The following is a 14142-nucleotide window of genomic DNA, read 5'->3' on the forward strand; positions in this document are numbered from 1 at the left end:
ACGAGCGGGTGCTCGCCGCCACCGTTCCGTACGGCACATGCGAGTGCGTTTCCACGGGCTCGTCCTCGTATCGTCGCCGCCAGATCGGAGTCGTGCCTCGCCCCCCCCCTGTCGACTTCGCCCGCTTCCTCCCCACTCGGTCAGACTCGGCGCTCCTCCGCGGTACGACGGTCCGCCATGGACGGGGACGCATCGCGCGGCGGAGAAAGGGGCAGGTCGCCCAGGGACGCCCGATGGACCGGTTCGCCTGGCGCTGCGTCGGTCCACCAACGGCGTCTCATCGAATCGCCGCATCGCGCAGCCACCCCCCTCCCGGTTCCATCGGCCGAAGCGCTAACGGCCGCTAGATGGACGAGCGAGCTGGCTCATGCCGTTCTCGTACGACGGCATGCTCGTCTCGTCGTCGAGAATGCCTCGCTGGCCCCTTTCGCCGCCGACCAAGACACTCGGCCGGGAGTGGAGAGGCGACGAGGTGCAAGCCGACGAGGGACGACGGACGCACCACTTGGTCGGGTCGCCAACTGCTCGTCGGGCATGCTCGTGGCTCGTTGGCCCTGGCGGTTCTTACCGTCGACGTTTCGCCCACGGTCATCGACGCACCCATCGACGCACCACGGCTGCCTTGCACGGGCGTGGGTACCTCGAGCATAACACGGGCGCGCCGTGCTTCGGTGCGGCACAGATGCACGCGCGCGTACCCTTGTGCGACGCCCTGAAGTACTCCCCAGGCACACGTGCTCGCGGCGGCACGAACCAAGCACTCGTCGGGCACCCCACCCCCAGGCACGGTCGCAATGCTAGGAATGCTGGGAACGCAGAGGAGATGCAATTTGTCATCCTTGCGCACCCATGCAAGCACCTACAAGCACACCGGCAAGTAAGTACTCTGTCCGTCTACTTGCACCGTCCATCTACTTGCACCTACAGTACGGTACGCCCACACCTACCAAGCACATTATTTACAAGGTGTAGTACCTATCCAAGTACTAGGTAGGTACAGTTGCACGCCCAGTTGCACACCTACCATGGCTACCTACCTAATAGTAGGTATTACTGCACAGCACACCTACAGCAGTTGCACACCTACCACGACTACGGTACAGCACACCTACGCCTGAACCTGCACCGACACCCACACTCACAGTGCACACCTACCACGACTACGCTACAGCACACCTACGCCTGAACCTGCACCGACACCCACGCTCACACCTGTACCTGCACCCGCACCCACACTCACGCCTGCACCTAGATGCGCAGACGTACGAAAACATTCCGGCCGTCCTGCGCAAGATCCTTTCGGAAGCCTGTTGCCGATTCCAGCACCTGCCGACGACCCGTGTTTGTTTCCGCCAGGGGAGCTCGAACAAACCACGACCCCCTGATGATGCATCCATGGTTGAGCGCCGGCGCTGCAACCTACTCGTACCATCGCATGCACAGCACTCGTACATGCGTGGTACTTGTAATCATTGCAAGCAACTACATGCATGCATGCACCGACCTCGCAGACGCACAGCACTTGCACATGCACAGTGCTTGTGCATGATCAGACCTCGCAGGTGCACAGTACCTGTACATGCATGGCGCTCGTCAATGCACGGTACTTGTACGTACATACTTGTACGTACATGCCGCACATTCAGGCGCTCATGCATGTACAGGCACAGTGTCGTGCTCCGTGCTCGCACCCTCGATGACATGGATTGCCCATCACGGCGGTAAGCAATATAATAACTTGCAGCACAAGGACCAACGGAGCAATGACGGCGTATTGCTTGCCAACTCAAGCACATTCGGCAGACGGCAACGCGACGCTGCGGCCACGAGGCCATGTCTGCTTCGGACGGATGCCTCGGTGCCCTCGCCCTCGAGCCGACTCCCTCGGCGGCATTTTTTTGTCTCATTCGATGGCCCGCCCACCTTTTCGCCTCAACCGCGCAGGCCCGCCCAAACGTGCGTGCCGGCTCGTACGGTGGGGTGGCAAAAATATCGATTCGATTTCCAGGAGCGGCGCGACCAAAACTGAATCGTCAATTTTGTCTAGCGACTGTACCTGCACTCCCTGTCTCGGGTCGTCATCCGTTGCCATGCGTACGACTCCCAAGACATGGTCGCGCTCGCCCTCGTCGACAAGTCTCGACCACGCGTCCTTGCTCGCGGCCTTTTGCCTTGGCCGACGCTGCCTTTTCCGACCGAGGAATTCATGAGGCCGGCACATGCGACGGCGCCTCTACCAAAAACCCTCCGTGTACCGCAAGTACCTGCACTTTAAGACGCGGTATTCCGGCTCTGAGCATGGCCCATTCGCGGCCGCCACGCGCCGGTACTATACTTGTGTGCTGCAAGTCTTCCTTCACGTGCCTGTGCCGAGTAGGCGTAAGCACATGCACGCCGAACAATACGAAGCATTGAATGCCCCCATCGTGCTGCGCGCACATGCTTGCAAGCAAGCACTCGGAGCGTGTACTGTACTTGCCCGGTACTTGCATGTAGGAACTTGTACGGTACGTATGGAGCACGCTTCGTGGGTGGACGGTGAGGTGCGCCCAACGCATGACGAACTCGTATTTGTGCCGATGCAGACGCCGGGGGTCGACCGCCTGTGGGCAGCTTCTGTCGCTGCCTGTTGGCGTGCTACAACTAGGTGGCATCTTCGTCATGCAGTGCAGTATTATTACTCCGCACTCCGTAATTAATACGACGATACGGGGTATTATTACTGTACCTGCGTGCAGTGGGTGTGCATACAAGTACAATATTGCTTGACAAGTACGTTCATGTACATCTACTTGTACATCATCGGTGTTGGGTACCGACAAGTGGGTATACAGTACTTGGTTGCAATGGTCCATCTCCTACGCCTACGCCGTACGCCGTAATATGGGGCCTCGTAATACGGAGTCCCTTCGGATCTTTTCCGTCAATGGTCGCCGAGATGAAATCATGCCGAATGCCAACATTTCCTCCGAGGCGAGTGGCAGCGTGCTTATGTGCCTGCGTGCAAGCACATGCACTCGTCCGTACCTACGTGTAATGGCAGGGTGCACAGCACAGCGGCACCGTTCGACCCCCACGTGCGCCTACCTGTACATGCGCACCTACAGCTGCGCCTACTGTGCGGAGTACATGCACGTACCTGTACTTCCTATTGCCCTGTGCATCATGCAACCAAGTAGCTGTACTTGCTAGGTACTGTATACTGTGCTGCGCTCTGCGAGTGCGGAGCCCTTGTACCTGCATTAGCGGCTGCCTCGAACCGGCGCGGCGATGTGCACTGTGGGGGATGCTGGGCACAGGGGAATGGCGGAAGCTTCGTCTGGCAGATACAGTGCTTCGTCCGGCAGGCACAGTGCGTCGTCTGGCAGGCACAGTGCTTCCTCTAGCAGATGCAGTGCTTAGACTGGCAGATGCAGTGCTTCGTCTGGCAGATGCAGTGCTTCGTTTGGCAGGTACAGTGCTTCGTCTGGCAGATGCAGTGATTCGTCTGGTAGGTTAGTACGGTGCTTCGTCTGGCAGGTACAGTGCTTCCTTCGTCTGGCAGTTACAGTGCTTCGTCTGGTAGGTACAGTGCTTCCTTCGTCTGGCTGGTACAGTGCTTCCTTCGTTTGGCAGATACATTGCTTCGTCCGGCAGGTACAGTGCTTCGTCAGGCAGGTACAGTGCTTCGTTTGGCAGGAACAGTGCTCCGTCGGGCCTTTGTTTGGCGGGTAATTTGTCCCGCTGGCGGGTAATTTGTCCCGCTGGCAGGTGATTTGTCCCGCTGGCAGGTAATTTGTCCCGCTGGCAGGTACCTTGTCCTGCCCCCCCACGCTTCCGTCACCTTCACATTCGGCGACAACCTCATAACCCTGCCCGGCATCCGCGTCCAGTTGCCGCCCACCGAGGCGCCTCGCCTGAAGCCCACGGCACCCGGTTCTGATGCGAGCACGAGGCCGGAGCGGCACCGGCCACGACGCACTCGCTCTTCGCCGCCAGCTACTCCGTCCTGGCGGCGGTGGCCTTCGTCCTGCGCTGCGGGGGCGCACGCCGACAAGTACCTGTACGCGAGCTGCCCGCGCCTCGCCCTTTCCGTACGGCGTGCGGATGCCATGTACGTCGGCGGTACTGCGTGCCCACGCCTTGCCCGCGGCGTCGCCCGTGTACTCGCAGGTACCGGCTAATGCTTCGTTTGCCTCGCCGGCCCACGCACGGGCGCCTCCAAGTACCTGTACCGACTAGTGCCCGTACCCTTGGTGACAAGACGCTGCCCTCGCACCTTCCCTGAGCCCGCCGTGGCATGCCTGTGGCGACGTGGGCGAGGAAGGAGCCTCTCGCTCCCGTCTCTCCCTGCCACGCACCACCAGCTCGCCTCCCGTCGACACCCTCGCCTCGCCTCGCCTCGCCTCCCCTCCCCTCCCTCCGGCCTCACGCACGAGACGACCACGTCGAGCGTCTCGACACGACGACAACCACCGACGAGCACCCTTCCGCCGCCGCGCATGCACTCGTTTTGCGCGGTCCCACGCCCCTGCTCGACCCAAGACCGACCGATCGATCGACCGATCAAAGGCCGGCCCGAGACCGACGCCGACGAGAGATTGTCCCGACGAAAGCGGACGCCGCTGCCTCGCCCCGACCGCCGCCATGTTTCGCTGGCTCGTCAACCTTGGCCTTCTCATCCTGCCCATAGCCGTCACCATCGGCATCCTGCTCGGCATCCAGGTGCAGCGCCAGGCCAGCGGCCAACCGCCTCCCTTTGTCAAGCCCGTCGACAACACGGTCAACTACGAAACCACGTGCGCGCTCGTCGAGGCCATTTCCGCCCCCAGCAAGGACCAGAAGTTTGCCCGTGCGTTCCCTTTCTCTCCTTCCCTTCCTCTCCCGCGAGCCTTGCTTCTGGCCCTCGGTCGTCGTCGTCGTCGTCGTCGTCGTCGTGGCTAACGCACCGCCGCAGTGAACCCCAATCAATGGGGTGTCAAGGCCGGAGACCCCGGCTTCCTCTGCATGAATGTAGGTTGACGGACCCTCGTGATCCCTCGCGCCCTCGCGCCCGCGCTGACGGCCGCCGCCAGGCCACGCTCTTCAATAACCAGACGTACGCGACGACGACGTCGGCGCCCGCCTGGAGCATATGGTGGCAGTTCAACCAGATCCTCCAGGCCAACGCCAACAACGTCCACGCCTTCTCCAACATCATGGTCCAAAACTCCAATGCCAAGGACGACCTGCCTGCCGCCCTCGGCAGCATCACCAACATGCCCTTCGACGTCGAGTGGACCATGCGCCTCGACAACGAGACGACCCAGACGGACGTGGCCGTGCTCAAGGCCAACGACGTCAACTCCAACGTCGCCGTCGACATGTTCATGGACGCCGACGAGTCCAACTCCAAGGTGCCCGAAAAGGCCGACTTCGAAGTCATGGTGTGGTTCGCCGCCTTTGGCGCCTCCGCCAAGGCCGTCGGCGAGGACCTGGGTCCCGTCACGAGCCACGTCTTCAACGGGACGACGTAGTGAGTCGAGTCGCCCCCGCGCCGACGCAACCCCCCGAGGCCCCCGGCCGCCGCTAACGAGCACGCGTCCGCAGCGACCTCTTCGTCCACACGAACCCGACGGGCCAGCTGGTCCTGACCTGGAAGGCCCAGACGCCCACCTTTAGCTTTCACGGCGACCTCCAACCCTTTCTCGACGAGATCTTCAGCAAGAAGAACGCGTCGTACCCGACGAGCAAGCACTACCTCGGTTACCTCGCCTTCGGCTCCGAGGCCTACTACTCGGCCAAGACTGTCAAGTTCAACGTGCCCTCGATGGCGCTGGACGTGCAGAAGTCATGAATTCATGATGATGTAGAGTGATAGAGTAATGACAAGCCACCTCTGCCGTTGACCCGCACCGTCGACCGACATGCCCGCCCGTGTCCCGTGTTGCCCGGCCGACGTCTGCGCCGTGGCCGCACCTTGATCCGCCGAGCGTCTGACGCCGAGCACCGGTGAAGCTTGACCCTTTCGTCCTCGTCTGACCTTGCCCACCGGGACGGCACACCCACGTCGGCCGAGGACGGGCAGCCGTGCACCGTCGCAGGCCACACATCGACAAGCCATACGCGAGCCTCCCCTGGCCGATTTGGCTCCCCTGACCACGTGCGGGTTTGTCGTCGCCTCGGTCGGCCACACCCTCGACCGGCCGTCGCATCATGTCCCGACGAGCATGTGCCCCTCGACGAAGCAAATATCGGTCCGAGTCGAGCGAGTCGAGGCCCGGCAGGTTCCGATCGTTCTTCGGCAGCCTGTCCATCGCTCAGGTGCCGCCCCCGTGCTGGCAGACCCGGTCAGGTGCGCCTCGGGACACTGGCCGCCCTGTGTCGCCTTCTCCGATGAACGGATCTCGTCCACAACCATCCTGCACCGTTCCTCGACCTCGAGTTCCATCGTGACGAGCGTCCGTTGCCTCCTGTTCACAACACCGACGTGTCTGCCTGCCTGCTCGTGCCGTTTGTAAGGGCTGGGGCGGGGAGAGGGTTGTTGCCTGCGCCCGGACAGCGCATCGACGCTTCCACTCTCGTGATGCCTTGCGACTACCCAGCGGTTTGGGGTCCAATCGGCTTCCCCAATGAGTTTTTTGTTTTCGTGACAAGGCCTATATTTCGACATATTCTTGTCGGACACGAAACTCTTGAATCACTCTGGCAACGGAGTCACGTCAGAGTCTCGGTCATCCAACCTACCTGTATTCATGTGTGCTACGTGACGGCGGCCGTATCAATGGTTTCCATCAACGCCCTCGGGTGTGATTCACACCCACATCATGGGGATGCCGCCGGAAGAAATTATGCGCCTTGCGCCGCATGGGTGGGTCATGACACTCGGGAGTCGGTTGGTACGAGCCGCGGGCAGGGCATGAACGCAGATCGCTGGCGGAGCCGGTAATATCATGACCATGGAGGGTTCGCGCGAGCCGTTGAACAGCACGGAGCGGAGGTGTCATGACTTGATTAGGTTCATTCAGATGCGGTCATCGTTCCCCAACTGCCGGCTTCTTGGCTTCGTCGTTGAATCGAAACACTGTTCTGCCACGGCTTGTCACGCAGTCTCCGGTGCAAGGAATACATAGCTGACCCCTCGATTCGTCGTCTTCTCTCTTCTCACCTCGAGAGCCAATGTCGGTTCACTATCATGAGGTATATTGCGCTGCCAAGAGTGCTGGTCACTTCCCATCGAGGACAGCGGGGGAATGGTTCTCCCCATTCATGTACGCTCCGCTGTGTGCAATGTTCGCGTCGCCGGATCAATGAGCCGCCAGGAGTCGCCGACGCCTTGGATGGAATGGCGCAAGGCTGCGCTGTTCTGTCATAAACTGGTGTGTTGCGCATCCATCGTAGCGGTCAACGTTTGCACATGCCAACGGTGGTCTCGCGAGGAATTCTACGCCGTCGAAAGTGGCAGCGATTAAGGCGATGCGTACATGGCCAAGCTTGACAGCCGACACGAGTCACACCTTTGCCGTCGAAAGTGGCAGCGATCAAGGCGATGCGTACATGGCCAAGCTTGACAGCCGACACGAGTCACACCTTTGCCGGGAACTGCACCGAGCATGCCGAGCTTGCCGTCTCCTATTCGCACCGGCCGAGTCTCGGTTTGCCGACGAGGCGGCATCGGCCGTCATCAGACAATCGGCTGCGTCAACGGGCAAGTCGGACCAAGGATCGATGAGCGGCCTCCGCACGGGTACCTCCGTGAGAGTGACGGAACAGAGTCGGTGAGGCAGATGCGAGGGGGCAATCTCGTCAGTCGTGGGGTGCTGCCGGGAGGATTCCGCACTGAATCTTTTGGTTGCTTTGTGGGACCCGTTCGGATGCCTCCGTGATTCGTCTCCGCCGGCTCGGCCCCGAGCGCATCCGCCCCGTCGTTCACCCCGTGTCGGCCGAGGTGGGCACCGGTTCCGCCGAGCAGCAACACCGTACCGGCAAGTCCCTGCTCCGCACGTCCATGCGTACCATTCCAGGCATGCCGTTGCCGAAAGTTTCATCCGGGACGCCCCTGGTTGTCCATTCTCCCGAGTCGCCGGCCTGAGCCTTGCCGAGCACCGGTCCGGCATCACCGTCCAATCGCTCGCCACCCTTGACGTTTGTCGAGCCGGTTGGTATTGGACCCGATCCCACAGACCGTGGGAGGTGGACATCCAATGTGATGATGAAGGAAGAGGGACCATGGCCAACCTCTTGTTTCTTGCTTTCGGCCCGTCACTTTGGCTGCAGAGCGCCGTCCGTGAACCGAACACTGTTCTCGAGTCCATCCGTCGCGCTTCCAGAGCCCGAGTAAAGACGCGAAAGCGCCGACAGCACGGCAACAAGCGGTCATCTCCGCAAGCTCCCGTCATCTCGCGGGCCCCGACAACTACCGTGCGCTGGTGGTGCATGTGAACGTCCTGGCTCGGATGCCTCCATCGCACAGACGCGGCTCCGGTGGCAATGGCGTCCTCACCGTTTTTCCACCGTCAGGGGCGGCTTCCACCGGGGCTTCCATCACGCGCCGTTGGTGCTGGCCGCTGCCGATAAAAAAAACCAAACAGATGGGCCGCGACGGCGATGCGCCTGTGCTCGAGCCTCGAGGGAGCACAGAGGTCGCCGGTTCGCCGTCGAGATGGTTCGGCGAACCTGCATCCGGTCCGTCCAGGTGGCACAGACGACGATGCCCTCGACCACCTGAAACCTCACGTCGCGCCGCAGGCGTGCTCGACATGTTCGTCGTCCAAGCCCGCAAAAGTGTCGACATGGTGACGAGACTGTGCCGCGTACAGGGCGTCGGGCGTCTTGGGCGGGGGATATTTATATCGGCGCGAGTGCCTCTCGTTCGACTCACCCTCCAGCTGGCCAAGCAAGCACTCGCTCTTCCTACTTTCCAGTCACTCGTTTCGCATCCGTCACTCTCTTCGCATTCCGTCCCTCGTTCACGTCAGTCGTTTCAGATTTCGCAACCATCACGCTCCTTACCGTCGACAATGAGATTCACCTCTGGACTTTCGCTCCTTCTCGTGAGCTCGGGCTCGCTGGTCACCTCGCGGCCGGCCCCCGACGCCGGTCAGTCCACTTCCCGCAGGGGCCTTGGATGGCACGAAGGCGAGAATGCGCACAGCTGACGGCCGCAGCCTGTGACTTGGTCGCGCGGGACGGCGCTGCCGACGGCGAGACCAGCATGGCCAAGAGGGCTCAGGATTTCGTACACGACGTAGGTTCCCCCGGCCCTTGACCCCGACGCGATGCTTGCGTCGGTCTGCCGCTCACGTACCGCCTAGTTGCAGAGTCACGTCGACCTGCCCGACCTGCCCGACCTGCTGACGAGGGGCATGGCGACGTTGGACGAGTACACGAGCGACGACGACGGCATCGACCTCGCCACCCGTGCGCTTCCGTCGGGGGGTGCCAGGACCCTTCACGCACGCATCAATCGCGTACGGTTTCCCCTTGATCCGCGAGGGCACACCGAGACTGACGGGGTGGGGACGTCACAGGGCGACATCGACCTCAACGAGGCGGCGAGGGACGGCGCGGCGCGGCTGCAGGAGACGGCGAGCGACGTCGACTTCAACCTCCTCGCGGACCAGGGCCTCGCCGTGCTCTCGAGATCGGTGCGGGAAAACGACCTGAACTCGCTCGTCATGCGGTGGCTCGAGGCTCGGGCCCAGCCGAGCGTCGGCTCCCCGACGAAGCGCGGCCTCGTCGAGACTGCCATGTCGACCCTCCTCAGCAGCGTAAGCTCCCATTCCCATGCGGCTCCTCGCCTCGGGCGGAGGCACGGCTGACGGCGGACAGGGCACCATGGAGAGCCTCGCCAAGACGGGTGCCAAGGTGGCCATCCGGATGGCGCGCGACGTCGACTTCAACTCGCTCGCCAACAAGGGGCTCGACTACCTGAACTCGGTCGTCGGCGGCACCGACCTCAACCAGGCGGCGGCCAAGGGTGCGAAGAAGGTCGGCAAGCTCGTCGAGCGGACGGATCTCAACTCGCTCGCGTCGCGCGGGTTGGATGTGCTCATGAGCTAAGGGCCCGCGGGCCTTTGCCACGAGAGGAGGGTTGGCCACGGGAAGGGGGGTGGCCACGGGAGGAGGGTTGGCCACGGGAGGAGGGTTGGCCACGGGAGGAGGGTTGGCCACGGGAGGAGGGTTGGCCACGGGAAGAGGGTTGGCCACGGGAGGAGAGTTAGCCACGAGAGGAGAGTTGGCCACGGCAGGGAAGTTGGTTAGTTATGAGAGGAGGGTTGGTTGGCCGAGACAGGAGGGGAGGGTCGGTCGGTTGGCCGTGAGAGGAGGGTTGGTCATGGGAGCAGGTGATGGTTTTTTCTTCATTCTTTTCACCGCCACTTTGACGGCCCTTTCACCACCATTTTTATCGCCATTATTCTATTTTATTTTTGGCCTCTTTTCGCATCATCTTTGCATTGTCCGTTGGTGCTTTATTTCCGTGCTCTTTGACAGGTTCCGGCTGTCATTCTGAGGAGCATTTTCCGCACGCCATTCGTCCCATGTTGGCGATGACAAGGTGGCCACGGCCCCGCGTCATGGGCAGCCATCATCCGCACGTCTCGGCCGAGGATGGGGGTTCGAAAGGTAGCTGGCCAATGGAGGGCACGATGGCAACGATGATCGATGACGACGGCACGTCGACTGCGTCTCCGGATGTCGTCTGGCCGCTTCGTCCCATGCGGCCACGTGTCTGGGCTGGCGAGCTCGGATGCTGCCGAGATGGAAGCGGCTGGAACCCAGTCGTCGCCACGAGCAGGTCGCCGCTGCAATTACATGTTCGATCCTCAGGCCACGAGCCCGGATGCGTCCCCAGCGGACTCTACCGGCGACGGCGGCCACGTGCAGGTTACAGAAGGGGTGCGTGCAGGTTACAGAGGGGGTGCGAGCAGGTTACAGAAGGGTGCGCAGTCGAGGTGCGCTAATAGCCTCTGTCGCCGCAGCAGGTCATGACCGCCTACTTGACTCCTGCAGTCCTACGTACAGTACGTCGTACTTGGTTGTAGGTATTGTAGGTACCGAGTAGGTACGTGTAGATGTGTATGTTGTAGGTACCAAGTAGGTACGTAGGTGTATATTATAGGCACCAAGTAGGTACTAGGTACGTAGGTGTATAGGTATTATTGTAGACACCAAGTAGGTACCACGTACTGTAGGTGTAGTGCTGGTAGGTACGATACCTAGTAGTAATATCTACCTCGGACATGCGCTACAGCCTGCAGCACACCGGCAGGGCGTTCAAGGTCGAGCTGTTCTTTGGCTGCCAACATTGGGCATTTCAATAATGGTAGCATTCCCTGTTCTCCCCTGCTCTCCAGCGGCAGCGTCTTTGACAGACTCCGTGCACCGTCCCTCGGCCGTCATCAAGCTGCCACAAGTCGACCGTCCCAGGTGCCACCCCAGGTGCCAACCCAGGTGCCACCCCAGGTACCGACCCAACCCAGGTACCGCGCGAGTACTCGGTGGCCGCGAGGACGACCTGCGCTGGACGTCGGACCTTGTACCGAACGATAGCGGCCAAAGGTGCGCCACGGTCTTGCCAGACACGGTCGGCGTAACGCGGGTGACCTGGCTGGCGCATCCGTCCATGTCCCGCGCCGACGACGGCCGTACCGCGCGAGTAGGCTAGTACCTGGAAGACCTAGACCTCGACGGGGCCCCTGCATTCGTGCCCTGAACCCCCTCCGCCTGTTCCCGGTGACGCCCCGCCGGTTCCGACGCCGCCTTCTGACGGCGCTTTCGACAGCGCCAAAGGGCACGCCATAGGGAACGCCAGAGGGCACGCCAGAGGGCACGCCAGGCGCCGCCACGAATATTCCCCTCGAAGCGGCCATCGTCTCGTGCTGGATTCGTCCACCGTCGACCGACCGACGGCTTTCTCCCCTCACCTCCATTGGCTCCGACCGGCTCCCACGACGGTTTCGGCGCCCTCGAGACGGCCGTCGACGTCGGTTTTCCCCTTGGCCTCCCCTTGGCGACCGTCTCGTTGCGTCGGGGTCGGAGGTGGCACTAGATGGAAAGGCGGTGCCTGGCGAGTCCTGACGATTCCCGCATGCGACCATGATGCTCGACGACAGGCCATCGTCGCCCTCGTCGCCTCGCCCATCCTCGCCTGCCCCGTGCTCGCCGGCTGCTATAAATATGAAGGCGACGGTCGAGGCGAAGCGTCCGAGGCGATAGCATCCGTAATCGTCACCATAGTCACAGTCGTTCACCTCCCCCGACATCGCAACCACGCAAGACCTACCCGCCAAGCAACAACCATGGCTCACGGCACCGGCACCTTCAGGGCCCTCGCGTCCTTTTGCCACTTTATGATCTTTGCCTCGGCCGCCATCGTCATGGGCATCATCTCCTACTTCCTGAGCCAGTATCCCTTCCGCGGCTCCCACGTCGTCTACCAGGAGGTCATTGTACGTATCCTCGTCGGCGGGCGGCGACCTCGGGTCTTGGACGGCCCGCGTCGTGGTCGATGGAGCTAACGAATCTCTGCTCCCTCCCCGCCAGTCCGTCATCACCGTCGCCTTTTACATGGTCGCCATGATCCTGCCGTGCTTCAAGAGCTACGAGGGCTACTTTTTGCCCCTCAACTTTTTCTTCTCGTACCTCTGGCTCACGTCCTTTATCTTCTCCGTCAACGACTGGAGCGGCAATCTGTGCCGCCGCGACATTTACGGAGAGCCCGGCCTGGACGGAGAGAGGTGCTCGCTCAAGCGAACCGTCGAGTCGTTTAACTTTTTTGCCTTGTACGTCGCCCCTGCCCTGCGTCCCGGCTGAATGGTGCCGGCCTGCTGCCGGTGGAGGTGTCGAGGAGCAAGGGCGGCATGAAGAAGCGGCCAAACGGAGATGGACTGACTCTCGTTGCCGCGCAGCTTCTTCCTCATCTGCAACATCATCATCGAGGCCTTCCTGTGGCGCGCCAGCCGCAAGGTTCGCCACGACGAGGAGCGCCAGCAGCACAGCTCGGCCAAGCTGACCAAGGAGCGCCCCGCGGCCGCCAACGTGTCCGGACACGGCGCCCCCACGGCCCCCCCGACAACGGCTCCCGCCGGCAACGTCGTGCCCGGGACCAACGGTGCGCCCGAGGCGACGGTTCAGGCCTAGAGGTCAGGCCGTCCGACGGGACAATCGTACTAGCAGCACGGCAGCAGAACGTTCCGCGATGCACTGTGCACCGTGGACTGGTCCTGGCAGAAATGCCCTCCTTCTTCGACTGCGAAGCGGACGGCGATTTGGTGCTCCTCCGTCACGGAGCGGTACCTCTCTGGCGCTCGGTCCGGTCCTCGTGGGTAGATGGAGGAATAATAAAGGGGGAGGAGATGGGGAATGAGACGGTAATATTTAATCATAATACTATTCATCAATCAAGCATGTCGACGCAACGAGCAACGACGGTCGTGAGAACGATGGGAGCAGATGAATGTGTCTCCGTCAGTCGCATGGGGAGCACCGACCGGACTCGATGCGTATGCGTTGCCGTTGGACGGACTCCTCGCCATGCTGCTGTTCGGTACCGGCCTGCCAAGGTAGGTTGAGGACATCAGGTGAAGACGCTTCGAGACACGTACCCGCGTACATGGACCGCGTACATGGACGTGCATGGCATGCATACCCTCACCCTCTTCGCCGTCGTTTGACTCGCTGTGCTGTTGCGTGGAACGGGTTTGCCATGGCAGGTTGATCATGTCAGGTGAAGAGGCGAAAATCACGCACCGTCTGCATGCAATGCGCACATGGCACGCGTACGCACATGGCAGACGACACCAGTACCTACGTATATGGCATACGTGCATACATGTCCTGCCCTTCTGCCTCCCGCCAGTGTGCCAGTGTGCCTCACTGCCTGAATGCCTGAGGTACTGAATGCCTGCCTCCCTGAATGCCTGACTGCCTGGCTGCCTGAATGCCTGACTGCCTGGCTGCCTGAATGCCTGACTGCCTGGCTGCCTGACTGCCTGCCTGAATGCCTGGCTTCCTACTTGACCGCCTGCCTGCCTGTTTGCCCGCCTGTCGCCTGCCTTTTTGATTCTCCGCGGATGAGTAGGCAGGCGCAGATCGAGCCACATACGGACGGAGTACAAGGTAATACGGCATCGAGGTACAAGTACATGTACATGTAATGTATGTGGTACGAGAACTGTATGC

General features: G+C 61.6%; 5 protein-coding genes across 5 annotated transcripts; all 5 read left to right on the plus strand.

Annotated features, from left to right (window-relative positions):
• Positions 1-388: 388 nt before the first annotated feature.
• Positions 389-972, plus strand: DCS_00054 (uncharacterized protein; the record flags this gene model as incomplete). Its single annotated transcript, XM_040797396.1, has 2 exons — positions 389-877; positions 928-972. The coding sequence occupies 2 exons, from the start codon at positions 389-391 to the stop codon at positions 970-972; spliced, it is 534 nt and encodes a 177-aa protein (XP_040658279.1).
• A 3307-nt stretch (positions 973-4279) lies between these two features.
• Positions 4280-5815, plus strand: DCS_00055 (uncharacterized protein; the record flags this gene model as incomplete). The annotated part of the gene is made up of 5 exons (XM_040797397.1): positions 4280-4628; positions 4673-4831; positions 4937-4992; positions 5055-5494; positions 5569-5815. 5 exons carry the CDS (start codon positions 4280-4282, stop codon positions 5813-5815), a joined length of 1251 nt encoding a protein of 416 aa, XP_040658280.1.
• Positions 5816-8187: 2372 nt separating this feature from the next.
• On the plus strand, positions 8188-8400 carry DCS_00056 (uncharacterized protein; the record flags this gene model as incomplete). Its single annotated transcript, XM_040797398.1, has 1 exon — positions 8188-8400. The coding sequence occupies one exon, from the start codon at positions 8188-8190 to the stop codon at positions 8398-8400; it is 213 nt and encodes a 70-aa protein (XP_040658281.1).
• A 149-nt stretch (positions 8401-8549) lies between these two features.
• DCS_00057 (uncharacterized protein) lies at positions 8550-10020 on the plus strand (the record flags this gene model as incomplete). The annotated part of the gene is made up of 4 exons (XM_040797399.1): positions 8550-8742; positions 8883-9205; positions 9273-9728; positions 9790-10020. 4 exons carry the CDS (start codon positions 8550-8552, stop codon positions 10018-10020), a joined length of 1203 nt encoding a protein of 400 aa, XP_040658282.1.
• Positions 10021-12260: 2240 nt separating this feature from the next.
• On the plus strand, positions 12261-13101 carry DCS_00058 (uncharacterized protein; the record flags this gene model as incomplete). The annotated part of the gene is made up of 3 exons (XM_040797400.1): positions 12261-12410; positions 12505-12743; positions 12870-13101. The coding sequence occupies 3 exons, from the start codon at positions 12261-12263 to the stop codon at positions 13099-13101; spliced, it is 621 nt and encodes a 206-aa protein (XP_040658283.1).
• Positions 13102-14142: the final 1041 nt, after the last annotated feature.

This window comes from Drechmeria coniospora, chromosome 01 (genome assembly GCF_001625195.1).
Source record: "Drechmeria coniospora strain ARSEF 6962 chromosome 01, whole genome shotgun sequence".
Lineage (NCBI taxonomy): Eukaryota > Fungi > Ascomycota > Sordariomycetes > Hypocreales > Ophiocordycipitaceae > Drechmeria > Drechmeria coniospora.